Raw genomic sequence first — 20,943 nt, 5'->3', positions numbered from 1 at the left:
ACTACCGTGAGGATGGTGAAAGCCTTCAGCTTACAGATTCCTCACCCGGCACAAAGCGTGAGGGTGGTCAGCAGCTGGGAAATCACCCTCATTCTGTTCGTGCACCCTCTTTTGGGCATCTGCTGTATGGCTATGGACCCTTTTTCTGACTCAGTATGGGTTATGCTGTAGGTATCTAATCTTCACTTGTCAGCACCAGTGCAATACAAACAGCTCTGGGTTTCCAAAAGCCTTTATTTGATGGCTTAATCCTACAGAAACCACGGTGCACTCTATAGAGGGTTAATTTGCTAATTGCACCCATCTCCTCATGGTCATGTCAGGCTCGCTGCTCATCAGATGGTCACGGCTGCTCTGCTGAATCAAGGAAACAAAATCTTGGGCCCTGGATTTTTACCTGGAGTGTTCACGCCTGCTCTTATTTTCATGTCTACCTTGGGTTTTCCTGTGAAATACCCCGCTCGGTGCCAGGGTAGCCATCAGCCTGGCCGGGTAGAGGGATGGTGGAAGGGAGCCAGGCGTGCTCCGGGAACCTGGTTGGCAGTGGGGTGCGGAGTGACGGGCAGGCAGATCAGCGCAAACAGCCTCGCATCTGCTTGCATATGACAAGAGCTTAATTCCTGCCCGCGGTCCCGCCTGGTGGGGGGCAGCTCTCATATCAGAGAATCAGGCAGAACACGTCAAAGAGTGATTAAACTGCTTTGCAATTTTTTTTTTTTTTTTTTTTTTTTTTCCCCCCAAACGTGAGAATTGAGGAGTGTTTTCATAACTGGCCAGGAGACCTTCTCCTGTCAACACCAGCATCTTGCAGAGCGGCGGTGCTGGGAAGGATCAGCCTGTGGATGGGCTGAGGGACAACTACTGCTATTGCCTCCTCCCCATCCTAGCCCTGCCTTCGACTTAAGGCAGAGGTTTCCAAAATCCCTGAAGCCCGGCTTCAGGACACTCTGCTTCCACTCTGAATTGAGTTTGTTGCCAGAGCCAGAGTTTGCCAGCTCCATTCAGCTGTTGGACTGTGGCTGAAGTGTGTGGCTGAAGGCAAATTTTAAAGAAAACATGGTCGTGGGTCAAACAGTTTTTTTTCTGAAGTCTGTAAGGGTGCACGTGCCTCCCCGGCTCTGCTCAAGGCATTCTCTTATGCTTTCCATGATTTGCTTCTTGCTTTTGAAAGGTGTTACCTTCTGATGTCTGAGATCCCAGGTACAGGAACCGGCAGTTAGTGCGCCTCCAAAATCCTGCTCACCCAAGGCAAGCGATTTTTTTTTGGCAGGCAGGTAAAGCCTAATTAATTTGTCGTTATCCTCAATCACGATGGTAAAGGTCAGTGAGCAGATTTTGTGCCTGAGCCGGTAAATTTTTATGGCGATTTTGCAAAAAAATGGTCTAACATATGGGAATGGGGAAGCAAATTAAATTAGAAACCAACCGTAAGCAAAAGTGAAAATGGCTGGTGAAGGTAGTAATTATACCTGGCTCTTCAGCTCGCTTGCACGAGGGGAGGTGGCGGTGATGCTGTTCCCATTTCATCGCAGGGATGGCCGATGCCAGGTCTTCGGGCACAGGGATCGCACATGGCTGGCCTGATTTTACCAGCTGGCGTTGAATATACAGCAGCGAGAGAGCTCAAAAAGTGACCTAGCCGTTTATCATTCCTTCAGTATTAATATCTAAAGCATTGGTATGATTTGGAGGCGGGGTATAAAAATTAATTTGCAATTGCCGGTGTCCTATCCAGCTCCATCCCTCAGGTAGCTGTGCCTCGGGATATACTGCAGCAGCTCTTATTTATACGGCTATCTCCAGCACAAGGTCCTCCCGTGACAGGAAAACAATAAAACTAAAAGATTAACCATAACCACATAAAATAAGACTTAAGATCTAACTTTATGCCGCCAGCTTACAAAGCTGTTAAGCCTGAAATGATGGAGGAGCGCTGATCTGGCTGTGTCGTGGCTTTGGCTAGCTGTCCTGTCGGGGCAGACGAGCCTGCCTGCTGCCTGTCTGCACTGGGAATCATTTCTGTATCTTATAGGGAAAAGCCATTCAGTCGTTTCTCCCCCTTCCTTCCAATCTGAGTGTTTTAAACCCATGAAAACATGCACTTTTTCACCTCGCCCTGCAAACGACCATCTGAAGAAGAAATCCAACCTGAGACCTTGCAATTCAGGCTGGTCGGTGCTGGGGCTCCCATCACTCCTACGGGTGTTTCTGCTGCTTTTCCCAGGTGAAAAGGAAGGTACGGGCAGCCCGTGGCTGGTGCCCTGCAAAAGCCCTCCCTCCCCAGTTCCCCGGCTGCTTTGACAGGTTGGAGATGCTCAGCCACTGAGGTCAGGACTCTGTTTGAAGGACAGATAATTAATCCAGCAAAGTAATCCACAGTTCCTTTTTGGCAGATTTATGGAGATAGCCTCTGTACTGGGGACTCTGCCTCATCATCTTTCATTTCCCAGGCAAAGCGAGTGACTTGTTGTATAACACGACCTGTTCTAGATAAGGCTTTTCATTTAGGGGAACTCTCTGGTCTAACAGAGATTGATTTTCCCAGTGGAAATCAGAGGGCCCCGGCAGTCTCGGCAGGATCAGGCCTGCAGACGGCAGTGTCTTTTCACATTTGCTGCTGCTGCACATCGCCTGGGGCATGGAGAATCCTTTGGCTCTTTAAGAGAAGGATTTTGGTCGTGAATTAAATGGCAATTTAATTTATAGGCAGGAGGGGACTTTGACCCGCGAGCTCTTGTTAGGAAAACATATTGTATGACCGCAGTCTCGTGCTTCGCTTGCTAGGGGTGAACTTTTGGTTTCATTTATTTCCAGGACAGTCAGGAGACTTCATGTCTCCTGGCATGAAGATGTGAAGGTGACCTGTGCTGCTTGGGCAGGCATCGAAGGGTTAAACCAGGGGCTCTGCAAGATGCCCAAATGTCAGTCCCTGCTTGCCTGGCACATTTCAGGTGCGGTGATGGATGGACAAGGGGAGATTGTGCAAGAACAATCCGTACGTCCTTCCCGGGGCTTGGAAAGTCCTGCAGGAGAGAGGGGAGGAAGCACGGAGCTTTCAGTCAGTGAGCTGGTCCTTAGGGTTCTTCACAAACCCTTAGGGATTTCCCCCCTTCCCATCCCCCCCAAATTGATTGTTTTAGGAGACTAATGCAGTATCTGGCAAAGTGGTCTCTTCCTAAAGCTGGTGCATCCCAAGAGAAACACGAATGAAAAATCATTATTTGCACAATGTAATACAAATGTGAGTTACAAATGCAAGAGGGAGGCATGTCTGAAAAGGATTGTTCTCCATCTTTCTTCTGGCTTTCCTGCTAAGGAATAAAATATCATATATATATATATATATGTAAAAATCAGTGCAGTAGCTCTCAGAACACATTTCACATGGTCTTAACAGATCTGGAGTCCCTACTGCATTGTTTTTTTGAAAGTGGAGCATGAACCCTTGAGGTAAGGTTAAGTGGCCAAAGAGGTCTCCCAGCCCTCAGCTGCCAACACCTCCCTTTGTATTTTGACCTGACTTAATAAAGAAGGCAGGACAAAGAAAACCACTTCGCTGAGTCACTTAAACTAGACATCAGGGAGGATGTTGGAAATACGACCTGCTAATTTTAATATTCCCTTTGCCTGCTGGCCTACATCGTGCCAGCTTTTTCCCACATTGGGATTGCTCGGTGAACTACTAGGGTGTTAAAGTCCTCATAAATTACACCTGCTGGGAGGGCCTTCCAGTGTGATTTAAAGGCAGTCATCATAGCAGAACATTTCTGTAGGAGGACACGCTGATGGGTGGAAAAGTGCCTCACGCCGAGTTATTCATCAAAGGCTGTTTTCCCACCCTGCCAATGCAAGGGGATGAGACAGCACAAAGGAGAGATGGTGGCTGCGGCCACAGCCCTCTTTTCTTGGCTCAGTTGCTCCCCGTCTTCCCCCCCGCTGCTAATGATGCTTTGTCGTCACGTTGGCATCTTGCTTTGGCTCCCTGGCAATCCAGAAATCACTAGAAAGAGATACGGTTGGCATAATGGTCTGCACGGCAGGTGGTCCCCCAGCAAATGGCCTTCGGTAATTAAAACTATACATTCCCATTTATGTGTAAATATGAAACAAAAGCATATTTTTTGGTTTAATTTCTGGGACTTCCTATTTCACTTGCTGGGATTTAATGTGTATTCAGGATGTTGGCAGCCGCTGGAGAAGGATGAACCTGCGCTGTCTCTGTTCATGTTGGGGCTGGAGAAAACAACCAGTTCTGAGATGGTTTTTAATGGAAGATTTTCTGAAAGGTGTTGAGCCTGGAGATGTGGGGTTTGTGTTAAAAGCTGACTCAGACTTGTTACCAGGCATATTACAGTGTACTCCTTTCATGTTCTCCTGATGAGTCTGCCTGCTGCTGTGGGAGAGGTGATTTGTGGGTGTCTCAATCCAGGCACAGTAGCCGTTAAGAAAATGCCAGTTTTACGTGTATGCATCCTTTGGCTGTGGGCTGAGAGTGTGCGAGGGTTAAAGCGTTGCATTTACAGAGATGAGTGAAATAAACATTTACGGCAGTTTTCCCTGCGTTGCTCTGCTGTCCTGACTCACGATCCAGCTGTTGGCTGCTCTCCCGTAGCAGGTTTTAGGGTTAGATTCATGGAAAGATGAAAAGCTGGGGGGGGGAGAAGCTAGGCAGTGCTGGTGATCAGCCTTCCCCTTGAGCCGCCGAGCACATTTTAGATGACATGGGGGAATGGTGATTGTGGTCCAAGACTCAGCATCCTTTTGTGTGACGAATTACACTCAGAGCAGGAAACTTTAAACTCTGCGGGCTCTGTTCTCCTCTCTGATACCCGGCTGTGGCTCCCGGGGGTTTCGGGAGGCGGATTCTACCTCGGGTGATAAATCTCTCCTTTTATTTTCTCGTACTGTACATTCGGTTCTAAAAAAGGGAACCGTGCGAGCATTTAATGCGAGCTTCTTTTGTGGCTCTGCAAGATCAAAAATTCTGCCAGTGTTGCTAGAACGGGCAATTAAATCTTTTGGGGAAGATACTAAAAATGCCTGTTTGCAGTGCAGGCGTGTGCGGAGGAGTGCCGGCACGCATCTTTGGTCTTGAATCCATTGTCCCAGAGAGAGCTGCATCCTCTGGGAAGAAGAACATACCAAAGTCCAGAGCAGACAGAATGGGCACTGTTTTCTAGAGCATCTTGATATCACGCAGAGCGAAGAAAAAGCTCAGATTGTAATAACCCCTTTTGTTTTGGCAATCACTTGTTCTCTTTAAATTTAAGCATGGAGCAAGGTATCTGCCCTGGTGTGCTTCCCTGCATATAGCACAGGGGCAAAAACTCAAGGTGAAGAGCAGCGAGGTGGTCACAGCAGCTGAGGGACTATTTATACGATGATAACTGTGTCTGTTGCTGACTCTATGAACCACATCCAACAGCATCTATTTCGGTGCCGAGGAGCCCTGACGGAGCACATTTTGATTAATAAATTATCCGGCTCAAGGTGTGTGATGGGTTCCCCTTTCACATCTCATGAAAGTCATCCGCTCCAAGTTCAGCGGCTCAGCAAGCCTGGTGCCTTTCGAGGAAGCAGCTCCCCAACACAAATGGCCCTTCGTGTAGAGGGGGGTGGGAAAATTCTCCAGCACGAGAGAATCAGCTTCCCCTGGCTGACAGGCAATAGCTGCTTCTCTCCTAGAGATTTGAATGATGCTCAAAGGCCAGAGGAGTAGGGTGGAAGGAGGGGACATCAGTATCTTTTTTTCTTTTCTTTTTTTTTTTTTTTTTTTTCCCTGGGTTTGAGCCAGTACTTTTAATGGCCTTTTTAAACTGTGAGAGCGTTGGCTGAGGGCAATTAAACATTATGGCCCTCATCTATAAAACCCCTCGTTATAGCAGTGTTTCTCCAAAATGATGCCTATGCCACCATCCGTTCCTCAATGAGCCTGGAAAAACACTCCAAATGGGCTACTGCGATCCATCCCGTTGCTCCCAACCCAGCACCACGTTGGTCCCTGCCTTCCCGCTCCCTGCCCTGGCCACGGTGGATGTAGGAGCTGCTCCTGTCCCTGACCCACACACGGACAGAGGGATGGGAAAGTTTTCCTTCTCCTTTTACGCACGTCAAAACAAGAACCTGGGCTTGTATGCCTTGAGCAAGCCTGTTCCTTGCCAGGTGAGAGCAATGGGTCAGCCAGAAATGCATTCATATTGCTGTCCCAAATTTGTTGTTTTGTTTTGTTTTGTTTTTTTTTTTTCTTTTTTTGTTCTCATCTTTCCTCTCTCTTTTCGGGTCTTTAAAAACATTGTCTGCTAAGATTTTCTTCTCTCTGCACTCTGTTTTGCTGCTCAGCCTTTCCCTTCCCATCATTTAATTTCTGCCCCATCTGATTCCTACCCTGGGTCTCTCTCCCGGTCTCTCCTTCTGTCCCCTGCCTTGCGCTGTGTCCAGCTCCGTAGGTTTGCAGCGATAACAGAGAAAGAAGTGGAGCCTGCCTTCCCACAGGGTGCTTCTCCAGTGGATGCTACCTCCTAGGCAGCCTCACATGTATTTTCTGCTCCCTGCCCTGCTTTTCTTAAGGCTGTCTTTGTTTTCCCAGCACATGAAAGCAGAGCTCCTCCTTTGCTGATGAAAGACCCATTTATTCCTTAGCTTTGCCTGTTCCGTGCAATGAGGAAGGAGGTGAAGGACATATAAGCCTCTTGAGCAGAAACCAGACCACGGTCTTCGGCCCCCTTCTCAAACCAGAGGCATGGAAATGAAGTCTTTGATCTCCATCTAGAAATGCTCTGGTGGTTCAGACCAGATTTCAGGCTAGGCAGTCAGTGGCTCAAGCAGAGACACGTCCAGCAGCTGGTGACTCCTGATCCAAGTCGGAGGAAGGAGGGAAGCAGGGATGAAGGTCACTTGGCTTCCCTGTCAAGTGCGGCCACAACAGTTCCAGTCTGCGTCATCAAAACAGTTTGCACAGTGCAAACTTGGAGGTGGAAAGGTCTGTGCGCCGTTCCGCGTCCTCCGAGAAACAGGATTATCTGGGGTTCTCTGCTGGGTTTGAAATCCCTGTAAAGGTTCTCCATCCCCTCAGTGTTCTCCATCACACCCCTGTGCATCACGGTATCGCTTGAAAACCAGTGATAGCAAACCGTGTTTTGCTCTGTCGACGTGGCCGGCAGGCACCGCTGGCCACTGGCCACGCAAACCATCGGCCAAAGCCTTGGGGCAGCGCGGTGAGGGGCCGGCTTGGCTCATGGCCATCCATCTGCCTCCGAGGCCACCACGGGCACGGACGGCTGCAGGTGGCTGGCCGGGAGCTTGCGACCAGTCCAACCGGGAGCAGGACAGAGCAAGAACTGGGAGAGTGGCGGAGTGGACTAACGGGTTGAAAGCCATCGGCCGGTGTGGCCATCTGCACTGGCAGCCGTGGACTAAGCTGTGCTTAACCCAGTCTTGTTTTTTTCCTAGGTCCTAGATCAGGAAGATGATGGAGAGGTAATGGGAGCACCGGGAGGGGAGGAGAAATTATACAGAGGTGGGGAGAGAGTGAGAGACTGGGGGGAGGGAAAGACAAAATTGGCTATTTTTCCCCCACATTTTTTTTTTTTTTTTTCCCCTTCCTCTGAGGAAGGCGAAGACATGTGAAGATGATTAGAGAGATTTTTGCAAAGAAAGCGTCTCGGGGGAATGTGCATTGTTCAGCAGTGCGGGTACTTCAGCGGGGATCACTGGTCAGAGGAATAATGAAGCGGTGGTTGGAGAGACATTGTAGAGGAAATTATGAAAGGCCTCTGAGGGACAAGTTTGGAGACACCTCTTTCCCTTCTGAGGCTAATTTGCAAAGCCGGCAATTCTTTGCTAGCAGAAAGGCGCCCCGGAGGTCATCAGATACGTATCTGCCATCTGAACGGTGTTGGGGAGGCTGAGCTGGAGAAAAGCCTCTGATGTGTGGCCTGGGAGGGTATTTGGGTCCCTAATTTATTCATCCATTCTTCAAAAAAAATGACTGTGGTCAAATATGAAACACAACCATTGTTAGGACACAGAGCTCAGTGCTGTGTTCAGTCCTTTGTGTCAAATTCCTGCCCTATTGACCTATTTCCACTAAAATCCATTGGTGTCCGCATTTACAGGTTTGTGTTAGCAGAACAGTATTTTGTGATTAAAAAGGTATTTTATTACACTTTATATTAGGGGGAGTGTATCAAGATTGCCCTGATGCATAAACTTTACCATGGCAACATGGCATCCTGGAACATTTAAACGCCTTGCAGCACAATTCAATACATCTCGTGGCGTGTCCTTCAAAGCTGGTATCAGAAAACGTCTCCTAAAGAGTCAGCCGTAAATTACAGAGCAAAGGTGGGAAGTCAAAATGAAAAGGGGGGAATTATCTGAGGGAGGACACTAGAGATCTTCATGTACAGCAGCGAAAGTTAGATTAAAAAAAAAAAGCAAGGCTGTTGCTAATATTTTAAGTAGCCGCGTATCAGTTCATTAATCTGGCTAGCAGTCAATGGGCCATTTCGGATGGAGAAAAGAGAGGACCAAGGACAGAAATGGGAGGCATTCGGTCCGAGAGGAAGATATAAAGGCTTGGTAATGGGAGAGAAAGGTGTTACAGCATTTAGGGCCCTGGGAAAGAGAGGAGATTCTGGCAGCCAGTGGCTCGTGAAGGCTGGGGTGGCTCCTGGGGCTGGGCGGGAGGGGAGAGCCAGACCTGGAGGTTTGACCATCCCGGGAAAAGTGCAGCCGTGGTTAAACGGGAGATTGGAAGGGAGCAAAGTGGATGCTGAGTGATGGGAAACAACTTTCTGCAGCGGCATATCTGTCTTGCAGCTCCTTTTCAGGGAAATGACAAATGGTGTGTGTGTTTCGTTCACGCTGAGATATATTGAGAAGACAGGGTTGAGTTTTTTTATTGTTTTTGACTGGGATTAATACAGCATACTTGCAGGGTTTCCTCACTCCCGTTTGAGGCTGGATCAGGGGTTTCTGCATACTGTGAGACAATGAGGGGAGTGGTGTGGGTGGCCATATGCCCATCTTTCACCTCCTTGGCCATCACTAATTCAGCAGGCTCCTCTGGAATTGTGTTGGGCTGGTGTCAAGTATCCCAGGCTCCACACACCAACTGCTTTCTTTTGTCTGGCTGACAGAGAGAGCACCTGGGACTGTCGCAAGGGCATTCCCAGTGCCGGACGTTTGTCTTTTTAGCATCTGTTGGCTGCGAGACTCAAGTGTTGTCTTAATCCTCTCCGGGTGTCTAATTGCAGAGGAGGAGTCAAGCCAAGGATAGGATGCTCGGAGGAGGCAGCACAGCCCTCCATGGCACCCCGTGTCCTTGCTTGCACGTAAGGACTGGCACAGAGGCCAAATTTGGCTCAAGGAGAGGAAAACAAGGCAGCTGCATGACGTCAACACATCTGGCAAGAGCATAAAGGCAGGGCAAGTGCCTATAGTACTTACTCTAATACTCTCCTGGGCTCCAAGTATGTCAAGCTAAGAAAATTCCTGAGCTGTATGTGGCTTGTTATTTGATAGAATTTTTTTCTTTCATTACCCTTCCCAGTCTCTCCTTGAATACATGTGGACTTTTATCATCCTCAGCATCCTCTGGCAAGATGCCCCACAGTTAAACTACCTCTTGTTATATGTAGAATTACTTGTGAGCTTGGTCCATCTGCGCCTTCCTCTGATTAACCTGGACTGATGTCCCTTAAGCTCTTGTATTTTAAGAGAGAGGCCATGCCCACCCCAGGGACACTGCCCTGTGAATGCAGGCGATTGTTCAGAGCGGAGCACCTGGATTTGACCCTGGTTTCAGCTGTGCTGTTGCATATTTTAATAACCAAAACCCTTTGAAATTCGTCAGCTGCCTGCAGCATTCACAACTTTATTGGCTATTGGAAGGAAAGCACTATTTTAAGCCCCTGAGCTGGGGCAGGTGAGAGGAGGAGGGGACCATTACAGCCGTTACATTTTAAAGCACATTGAGATAATGTGCAGGGTTCGCAGAGCCCACTGCTGCCTGTGCCCAGCTTGGAGCTCCCAGTCTGGCAGTGGGCCTGCTCTGTAAAACCTCTCTCAAGCACTGGGACCGGTCATGCGTGGAGACTGGCAGAGGAAGAGGCTTGTGTCCTCCCACTTCCCTCTCTGCGTTACCCCTGGTACCATTTGGCATCGGCTGTACCGGCTGCTTATGCTCACGCTGCTTTTTATTTTTCTCAGGTAACACCAACAGCATCTTTGCACTGGACTACATCAGTGGAGCCTTAACCCTGAATGGGCCACTGGACAGGGAAAACCCCTTGTATAGCTCTGGATTCATCCTCACGGTGAAGGTGAGACCTCCTCCATCCCAGAGGCACATTGGCAGAGCAGGAGACCATCCTGCTTGGGCACAACTCCTTCAAGGTGGAGGCACAAACCTGGAGCATATAGCTCCTGTGAGCATCCAGAGCCCCCTCATATGGTGGCCCAAAATGTGGTTGCCTCTATATGGATGTATAAGGTCATTTTTGGTGCCCTGCCTGGTCTCCAACTAGATCTGCCTGTTGTTGTATCTGCTGGCAGCATGCAGATGTCTTGGGATTGCAAATAGCACAAGACACCTACATTCAGGCACCTGAACTGTGCCTACTTCCCACCTTTCCGCCCCCAAAACCCTGGAAAAACAGCAACGTTTTGTCATGTCAGCGGCCAGCAGTGTAACAGGGCATCATCTGCATCTGCCCGGAGCAGGCACAGGGAGGGGGAGTGATGCTGAAAGTTGCCTCCTCAAGAAAAGGCACTGGAGCGTGGTTTTCCAGCCCCAGCAGCCCCACCTGAGAGCGGCTCCCCAGCTCTGCTCGCAACCCTATAATTAAAATCAATACCAAGCTGGGCAGCTGGTTGGAAACGCATTTAGAAGTATAGATTCTGTTGGGTTGGGGTGGGGAAAAATCAGCATTGTAGGAAGGGTCATTGATCGAGAGGGCAGCAGCCCTCCTTGTTTTGGCAAGTGTAATGGTTTTTCAGGGGGGGAAAGGGACAAGAAATTACCCGCCTCAGTCCCAGGCAGAGGTCGTACTGGGGGGCTTTATGCATGGGGAAGAGATCCGCATCCCTCCCTGGTATCTCTTTGTTTGGGCTTTTATAGTTTAAATTCAGTAGAAATCAAGAGAGGGAGGATTGTCTGGTTTTACTAGGGACAAAAATATCTGTTCAATCTTGGAAAGGTTTGTGAACCTGAAAACTTGCCCGTTTTCCTGCCTGCATGATAATGGAGTTCCAACTATATTCTGTTGATCCGATAGATTTTTATTTCCTCTCTCCACAAACTTTCCATCCTCCCGCAAATGCCAACTCTCTGTGTCCCGCATCCCCGGGACCCAGAATGTTCTCTTCTGCTCTCGTCCTGGAGCACACAGTGAAAATACAGCTGGATTGCTCCCTGTTCGGATCAGCCTGTTCTGCTGTTGTGTGCAGAAGTGGTGAATAGCAATGAGCCGTGTGGGTCGTGTTAGCGTTGCTTTTCTGTGCCCACAGCAAAGCAAGATTTCCAAAGGACGAGAGGAGGGACTTTGCTTGAAAAGGCTGTTTCACAAGTCTGGCTACTCTGGCAATAAAATCTGCACTCTTTCATTTTGGGAAAGCAAAATTAAAGTCCTTCTTGAGACAGAGGTGTGATATGGAGTCATGACTCAGCACTGTAGACACATGTTGCCAAACCTATTTTAAGGTCTAAATCTTGTTTTCCTCTGTTGCCCTAGTTTTCTCTCCCTTCAAAAGTACTACGATGGCTAGCTCCCTGATCCTGGTCCCACCTCAGGAGACAGCAGAGGAGAAAATAGGAGTGCTTTTTGCTCCATTGCAGCTTTCCTTATTTTGAGAACTGTCCCCCACATCTCTCAGGGCATTTTTTTTTGGTGTAAATGCTTGTGGTGGAAAAAATCGCCTACTCATCCCCTAGCATGACTCCAAGTCCTGACAACCTGTTGCATGGCAGGGGCAAGTGAGAACTTGTCCACAGGTATCCCAAGGGAAATGTTAAACCCCTGGGAAGGTTTGCAAGAGTGCTGTGGGTCTGGAGCATGGGTGATGGAAGAGCTGGGTCAACATCTGTGTGTGTTAATGGGTCAGCCATGTAGAAAGATTCTTGAGGTTAAGGGGCAATGGGAGAGCCAAATGAGCATCCTTCCTTGGCAAAGTGGAGGAAGCAAAAGCTGCAGGAGCCTGATCGCAGCACAAACACTTTCTTTTAGGTTTATTCTTTGAAAAATAAAGGCTGCCCTGCTGCTTTCTCTCCTTGCAGGCAACAGAGCTGAACGATGACCGCACACCCTCCGACGCCACTGTCACCACCACCTTCAACATCCTAGTCATTGACATCAATGACAACGCACCCGAGTTCAACAGCTCGGAGTACAGTGTGGCCATCCCAGAGCTGGCCCAGGTGGGCTTTGCCCTGCCCCTCTTCATCCATGTGCAGGACAAAGATGAGGTGAGGTATCCCCTGCCACGGGCGCTTCTGTTTGTAGGGTAGCACTGGTGTGGGTTTGGGGGGTGCAGGGAAGGATAGGTCACTGCTGAACCTGCAGTGAGATGCATGGTTATGTCCTGATACCCATTTTTTCAGCTCTTACTGTCGTCATTGCTCTGCCTGCTTGGTACCCTGAGTGCAGATGCCCACCCCAAAGCACCAGGCACGGCATGTGCTTTAGTGCAAGCAGGATTGCACAGCCACAGAGACCCAGAAAATAGGATAGTGTGGGGTGCTGATTCCTGCCCGCTTCCAGGGGCTCTTGTCAGGCAGTCCTTTGCCAGTCTGTTTTAGAAAGGGAGGAGGTTTTCTGCTGGAATCTCAGAGGACTTGCGGTGGGGCGGGGGAAAGAAAGGACCTCTGGGCTCTCTGCCCCAGTGGGGACAGGTACTGCTGCTATCAGGGAGGAGGTAAGAGATACCTGCCAGCACGGGGCTGGAGGAAGCGTGAGCATGGCCGGGACTGGGATACCGGTTCATCACTGCAAACGAGCCGGGAGCGTTGGAGGCTTGTTCTTCCCTCATGTTAATGGAGCTCCTATTTGTTACGCACCGGTCCGTGCCACGTAGGGATTGCAGCATGTTTTCCAGCCTTGAGCTCGCAGCCTTCAATTACTCTGATTATTTGACTTGTGAGGTTCACGTCTGGCTGCTTCTGTGTGCCGGTACCCTCCAACCCCACACGCTGCGTGGTGTCTGCTTCAAACAAGTGCTGACACCTCATGGTGAACTTTCTGAAATCCCTCAGAAAGGCTCTGGCTACAGGGTCCTGCCATCCCTATTCCTCTTCAGGCTGAGCGAGGGTTGAGGGGAGAGGGTTTGTCAGAATAAACAGCATCACCAGCACGTTTTCCTGATGCTTCGGGTAAATGATGCGATAGCACCGAGGAATACAAAATGGAACATCTCCCCCTGTCCCCCCAAAATCCTGGTGGGTCAGTTAAAATGTGCATCTTCTGAGATGCCTCTGCTGGCTGAAATGATGGATTTGCTTTTCCCCAGCCCTGGGTGGAGTTCACCACGTCTCGTAAAGCCACCCAGAAATCCCATTTTTTTTCATGTGAAGTGATTATGACACAGAACTAATAGTCTACTTGTGACGTGATATCACCATCTGAGAGTTATGAGTTCAGCCTGAAGAGGTGCAGATGAGCTATTAAGCAGATAAAGAGACTGTTTTTTCTTGAAAATGTCAATTGCTAATAAAGAAGATATGGGTATGACAGATGCTTAGGATAGTTTCTGAATAAAGCCACTGTCGTGCTTTCTGAGAGATGTCAGCAGATCCGTTCTTGAAGGGCATTGTAACACTTCTGTTTGTGCCAGAAGGATGAAGGATCTGTCATTATTTCTGGTTAAAAGCTCATTTTACTGGAGTGACTCCCATTCAGGAATTCACTTTTCAGCCTTGCTAATTTTAAAATGGGAGAATAAAAAATAGCCTTGCCTTCCCGATCGCGCCAGCAAAAAATAGACTCATTCTTTTGATGTATTTCTTTAACTTTCCGAGATTTCCCCAAAAGAATTGGTTGAGATTTTTAAAACTGCTGAGAGAAGACCTCTTGCGCTAGGGGAGTCCAAAGGAGTTTTACTGTACGTGTCTTCGGAGACTGTCATATTAGCACGGGTTGCTTTTACCATAGCATTATTTTCACTGATAAGAAGTACAGGAGTGCTGATGCCTTGGAATTTCTGGAGGGAGGAAAGTTCTAAGCAATTGGGATCTTTCTTTCTGCATTATCTTACAGTGGATCTTTCTTATTTCCTCTCGTGGATGCTTGAAACTGGATTAACCATCAAGGTAGCACTTTAGAGGAAAAAAAAAATGGGGAGAGGATACCCAGGTCATGAAAAAGTTGTATGTGAGATAGAAGTGAAACTGCATCTGCAGCCAGGCTTGTTCTAGCACTGGTTCCCGGGCAGTGTATTTATAGATGTCCCAAGACCCCCAAACTTTCAGCAAAAAACTTACATAAAGGGAAGATAGTTGCCTGGCAGTGGTATTTTGGATGCTCAAATACCTCACGAGAATTGTGAGGCTTTTACAAACCATCTGGATTTGAGGTAGCCAAGATGGTGCCAGGCTCTCAGCTCTGTGGGTGCAGGGATGGAGGAATGGGATGGTGAAGATGGAGGTCTACAGGCAAGGATGTGACTGAGGATGTGGCTGACAGAAGCTATTTTGCCAACACAGCCTTCATGCTGGAGATGACACGATTCATTTGTGTAAAGGGCAAAGGAAAACAAGAAGAGAATTATACACGTCTCTGGGGATGGCAGCTAAATAAATAAATGAGAGCAGATGGATAGAGACACATGAAATCAAAGCTAGAGTCTTTGGGAAGATCGTTTTGCTTGAGTTTTGTCTCCTGCCTCCCAGTCGATGTTGTTAAGTCCTAGGAGAGTCTCTTGGCAGATTGGTTTCTTTCTTGAGCCAAGCCCTCCAGCAGCGAGTTTGGATGCTGTTCCTTCAGCCCTCACACTTGTTGAGGTCCTTCTCAGACGGAGCAGCCCACTCCTGAACCTTGCCCCAAGCAAGAGTTGGGTGACTTTGGGTAACCTGCCTTCCATCATACCCCAGTTGTTTCTTTGTGGAGCTGGGGAAATGGGTGTTGCATGGGTCTGGCCCTTAAAACACACTACGTGGGCTGCCAAGGCCGTTAAACAAGTAGGTGTTTTGTAGCCAGGCCCACGCGGCCTTTTTAAATGGTGAGGGTTTGGTCTTTCTTCTGGTGTGTTTTGCACAAACTTAAATGATTGCTTTTTGAAGGAGTTAGATTAAACGATTCAGCAAAGCACTTAAAAATGTATTTACGTTGCACACAAGACTGCGCTTGAAAGCATGCGCTTGAATTTACCACTGTGTTTAAGTGCTTTTCTGGAGCTCGGCTGGCATTAACACCTCAGATGAGGTACCCAAGCAGGGTGCCTCCAAGGAGAAACCTGTTCCTCTGAGTCTTTCCCTTGCAAACTCCCAGCTGCTGTCTCTCAAACGTGGTCGTGGTCTTGCTGCGGGAGGAGCTGGCTTGGGATGAGAGGTGGGACGAGGAGCATCTCAAGAGGATGCGCCCTAGTTGAGCTGAGAACACCCCAGGCGTGAATTTGGGGTGCAGGCAAACGGTGTTCAACCGGGTGGGCTGGCTTTTCTTTTTGCATTCTCTATGGCTTATCACAAACACTTGAATGCAGGAGAAATCAGGTGTTTGCACAGGGTTTTGGACCCGGCCTCCTATGAACCAAGAAAAAAGTATAACCTCTGTGCAGCTGAGTTTCCCTCTCTGCCAGATAGAATGCAAACCATCTGAATACCTTTCCAAAGCTATTTGAGGGCTGTTTATGAAAATCTGTGAAAGTTTCCCAGTATTTAGACCGAGCTTATACTCAAATGGACACCACAGGAGGCCGGTATGTATATACACTCCCCAGCTGGGGTTGGATTCTCTGCTCCTTCATGTCACAATAAATCAGCAGGGACAAATAACTCCTGTGTATGAGACGGAAGATCAGAGCCTTGAGTTATCCACTTTTGCAGCAAGGTTTGCTTCCAGGTTGAGAGCAAGATCCTTGAGCTATGGAATAAGTTCACATTAATTTGGAGGCCTGGTTAGCTCAGGCTCATCTGCTCCAGGGCTGGCTGAGGTGGGGGCACGTGGATATCCTTTCTGGATATGTTGGTGGTTTACAGCCTGGTGACTTGATGCAGTATTTTAGGGAGAAGGCAAGGGTTTGGCCATGCAGGAGAAGGAGCCGGGCATCCTTCAGGGCATCCCTCATTTGAGCTTCCTATTGCTGCAAGATCCACAGAGGTATATTAAAAGAAATGGCAGCGTACTTTCCCAGGGCACGCCAGAGAAACCAGCTCTTCTACCGTGGCTTATACTTGATTTTCCTTGACGCGGTTGACTGAAGAGGAAGAAAAGGGCAGAGGCTGTATAAAGCACGAGCTTGATGGTCTGACATTTTAAAATAATTTTGAAACAATTCTCCAAAATAAGCATATTGAGGAAGATAAATGGGGAATTTAAAAGAAGAAAATCTAGGCCATGGGAATACACGGTATTTGTTGCATAAAGCTACATCAGAGACTCGCATAGGGACATCGTATGTGCCCATGCGTGTGCAGGTGCAATATATGAATCATCCATAGCATATATATGCATATGACAGACACGCGCACTATAAATATGATCTACACAGCAAGGAACTGTGAGGGGAATTGACGGCGCTCGAGTATTCTCTCCCAAAAGTGCCAGCTGCCAGTCGGGCTGAATTAGATTTCACAGGGGTTTTTGCAATACATGGAATTCACCAGCAAATTACCCTTAAAGAGGGAAAATCAATCATTTGGAGCAGAGATAAGCTGAAGGCGAGGCAGCCTCGGATTGATCCCGTCTGTGCAGGCGTGTGTGGAATTCAGCAGATAACCTGGGGAGAGCGGGGAAGGAGAAAACTCCTCCAGGAGGGGGGACGCGGGCAAGGACTGACACTTAGGACGGACAGAAAGATGGGAGAAAAGGGCTACCAGCGTGGGGAGGAGGGTCCAAAAAGCTGGGGAACATGTTGCTCCAGGCATCCTGCATCACTCGTGACACCAGTGAGGTCCTTAAGGATGCAGGGGCCAAGCACCCATGCCCAGCGAGCCCTCAGAAGGGTTATTGATGCTGTCGTGCTGGGGTGCCTGGTGGTGGGCAGTGGGTGCCAGGCAAGCAATGGGCACTGGGAGCCCGAGCTGGCGGGATGGACAGTGTGGGAGAGGCAGGCAACTCTGGAGAGGCTATTCAGAGCACTCAAGTTAAATGCCTTGAAGTGGGTGGAGAGAATAACCCTCTTTATGCTTTGTGTTTTCAAAGGAAGGATTACGCATTATTTGTCTCTGACTAGCTAGAACCAAGCATAAAGTATCCAAGCTGTAGAAAGAGGCACTAATTGCTTTCTTAAAAAAAAAAAAAAAAAAAAAAAAAAACAAAACAAAAAACCCACACCTCCTTTTTTTCCCTTCTTCCTCCACCACTCCTGAACTCTTAGCGCTTTCCTTTCTTTGCAAACTTGCCAGAATGAGGGATATCAAACACTCCTTAGTTTTTTGTAGGTAATAACCTGTGCCTAGAAAGTGGCTGGGAGGAAAGCTGGAGTTACACTGGATTTTGTGCTTCAGAAAGGCAGGGCTCTCCATTTTGGAAAAGTGAGCTGCAGCTGAGCTAGAGTAGAGGGAACCAAAGGCAGCCCTGCACTGAGGCAGCATGAAGAGAAGAAGACTGAGGATCCCAGGCTGTTTTTCCCAAATCTACCTCACTTTGTGCTGAAAATGATTGCAGGCCAAGCCACCAACCTACCTGTGTACCTCGGTGATTGCAGGGAGCGTGGTTGAAAAAGGGTTGTTTGCTTCTCTAGGTGTTTGGTCCTGTTTTTTTTGTTTGGGTTTTTTTTTTTTTACTTTGGGTTTTTTTTACTTTGGGTTTTTGTGTAGCCCTTGGTAAGTGATGCTAAATACTTGCTTTGACTGGTGGGGGGGTTGAATAATTTCTGAAGCGTTTCCGTGTGCACTCCCATGAGGAAGGGGCTGGGTGGGAGTGGGAGTGATGGATGAAGCCAGTGGGCAATATTACATGGAAAAGCAGGGATAAAGCTTTCGATCCATCCTCAGTCAAAGCTGGAACAGCTGATGTGGCTGCTCCTGGCCTCCTGATGTGAGAAGGGCTTCCCTGCTGAACCATGCCCTGTGAGCACGTCTTGTGGGTTGGGAGAGCAGACTTTTGGCCGTGATTCATAGCAGGTGCGTGAGCAGGTCCCACATGGCGCCTGGGACCTCTGGAGGGGACACACGTACCCACCTCCTGGCATCTCACAGCCTCACGCCTGAGCTTCTGCCCTTGCCTGCCAGTCCAGGCTGTGCTGACTGTGCCGAGGGACGGTCTCCCCTCTGCTCCAGCCCCCTGGAATTTAAGAAGGCCGTTGGGCACGTGGGGCTGGCAAACAGGTCCGTCACAAATTGTTCGAGTGTGAAGCATTGGGGGTGGATCAGTCAGCGGTCACTTTTTTGGAAGTTGGGTATCGGCATGAGGTTGATGCTGGCATCGTGGCAGCAGGGACACGACGCGGCTCCTATTACACGCTCCAAGTAATACACACGCGAAGAACAAAGTAATAATTATGCCCAACTGCAGCTACGATTGTCTTTTAGCTGAATTGACATGAAATTTCCATCCGTTGCGGCGCCGGCTACGGCTGGGAGGAGGTTCGATTGCCGGGAAGGAGGCAGCGGGCAGCAGCCTCGAGCCACAGCGAGCGCTGGCCCCGCGCACTGGCACAGGAGGAGATGAGCTGGGAAACGTGCGGCCATGTCCCGGCTTTGTGCAATAGCAAACTTCCCTCCGAAGCCTGTTTATGGCTCCATTTGTTTTGGATGGAGGGTGCGTGCAGACGGGTTTATTATTGTGGGGTTGCTAAGCTTTGGCAGGCTGCTCGTTAATTTATGCCTCTAAAGGAAGGCAAAGGAGCCAATTTGTTTTCAGCGATGGGGAAAAAAACCTCGAGCGGCGCGGGAGCTGGTAGGTAAGGGGTTGAAGCAGGGAAACGAGCAGGTAAAGCAGGTTGTGCACCGATAGTACGCCTGTGCAGCCCATCCTCATCCTCGGCACTGCAAAGAGATGATGCTCGGCTATGGGCCCGCCACTGCACCCCAGGACCTTTGCGAGCCCGAGGAGACAGTGCTTGTTTTTCTTCTTCACAAACACATTTCAGATCCGTTGTTTGCTCTGGGTGGCAGGAGCAGGTAGGGAAGGGGTGAGGAAAATGTAAGCAGCTCCCCGTGGCTTCCTCCAAAGCGGGGGGTACTAGCTGTGAGCCGGGCTGAGCCAGCCCCTTCTGCTGGGCAGCTGATAACAATTTGAATATTCAGATTTGCTTTCAGCCATCCGCAGGGGGCTCGCAGGCTCCGGGAACTAGGAGCAAGGAAAGCAGCATGGGGGCAGAAACAAAAAACTAAATAGCTGAATAAATATATAAATGGCAACTCGCAGCAGCCCTCCCGAGAGGCAGATGTATTCCCCTTCTCCAGACCTCAAATGGGGAGACTGAGGCACTCAAGGGGCTGCTAATTAGGGATGGTGGGTATCTAGAGGCTGATCTCCTTCCCCAGCTGGAGGGGAATTAATCCACCCAGCTCTCTTCCCACAAATACTTGGGTTTCTTTTGATGTTTCAACTTTTATCTCATGCCTCCAACAAACTCACTCCTCCCCGGCTTCCAAGAAAATCCCTCGCATCTCACCGCCACGAAAGGTGCTTTTGTGTACTACAGGGAGGGCACCAGGCCCTGGGAGAGGCACCAAGGGCTCAGCAGCAGAGCTGGGCAGAAATTCCTCAATGAAATGGCTTTTTGTTGCTGGTGGAAAATGGTTGTTTGTTATAAATTGGCATCTTAAGTATAGGGTACAAAATGACGGCTTGGGGAGTGATGCTTCCTCCCGCCATCCTCTGTATCCCCTGCTCCCTCCCTCCTAGGCTCTGTATCAGCATCAGGGAGCATCCCTCACTCGTGCCGGGCTTGGCACATCCCAGTTTGCCAGCAAAACAGCTTTTGGAAGGAGCTAAGACTGCATCAAGATGGGTCCCTTTTCTTTCCTCCGGCCATCGTCCACCAGCTGAGCGATGCTGGGCCCCTGGGGTGGTGGGTGCCCTCAGGGTTTGCTTGTGCTGCTCTTTGGGTGCCCTCGGGGCTCTCTGCTGCTGCGTGGCTCCGCTGGAGATCGAGGGCTCCTGGGGGGGTGCAGGGAGAAGGGCAAGCAGGGATTCTGCTCGTGTCGCCAGCTCTCGGCGGTCACGCTTAGCCAGCTTTTGCTATTAGTGCCCCTTTGTGCATTTAATTGGTCCCTTTTTCTGATAGGAGGGAGGTCATTCGGGGAAAATTGGAAACTCGTCTCTGGCAGCTTCTGAGCTTGATTTTCATGTGCTCTGCTGGGCCGTGCTTTGGGAAGGGGTGCTGTGCCTGGAGCGAGAGTCCTAAAGTGCTGCTGTCAGTACGTCGGTGGTCCTGCTGCTTTGCCAGCCAGGTCTTGGGAGAGTTGGAGTTTTCCAGTTCACAGTTTGAGCTGTCTTACTGGAAAGAGCCCTCTGCGTGGGAGAGGCAGCCATGCTGTGCCCTGCAGCACAAGGCAATGAAATCCTGGTGTGCGATAGCCTGTGCGGTGCATGGATCTTGAAACAGCAAAACGGATTTTCCCTCCAGTTGTGTGCTGTGCAGGTTCATCCCCAGGACGCGTCCTTTTCATGTGCATATGGATTTTGTATAAAATGAGTGCATATGAAAAGAAGGTTTACAGAAATCACACGCGTTGTACACCCAGTAAGCATAATAAAACGCAGCAAAGGGTGCTCACGGTCGGTGCCTAACCCTGTGACTCAGTTAACCAAACCCAAGCAGAGAAACACTCCCCTGCAT

General features: G+C 49.2%; 1 protein-coding gene across 1 annotated transcript in view; it reads left to right on the top strand.

Moving 5' to 3' along the window:
- The window catches only part of LOC122154873 (cadherin-23-like), a 165,373-nt gene that overhangs the window by 112,377 nt on the left and 32,053 nt on the right, over positions 1 to 20,943 (top strand). The window contains 2 exon segments of the mRNA XM_042807848.1: positions 10,213 to 10,325; positions 12,278 to 12,466. Of these exon segments, the coding sequence (XP_042663782.1) occupies positions 10,213 to 10,325; positions 12,278 to 12,466 (302 nt within the window).

Source organism: Tyto alba, unplaced genomic scaffold (genome assembly GCF_018691265.1).
Source record: "Tyto alba isolate M040663 unplaced genomic scaffold, T.alba_DEE_v4.0 Super-Scaffold_1, whole genome shotgun sequence".
NCBI classification, from domain to species: Eukaryota; Metazoa; Chordata; class Aves; order Strigiformes; family Tytonidae; genus Tyto; species Tyto alba.
Note: the sequence above shows the minus strand (reverse complement) of the source record. Positions and strands in the feature narration are given on the sequence as shown.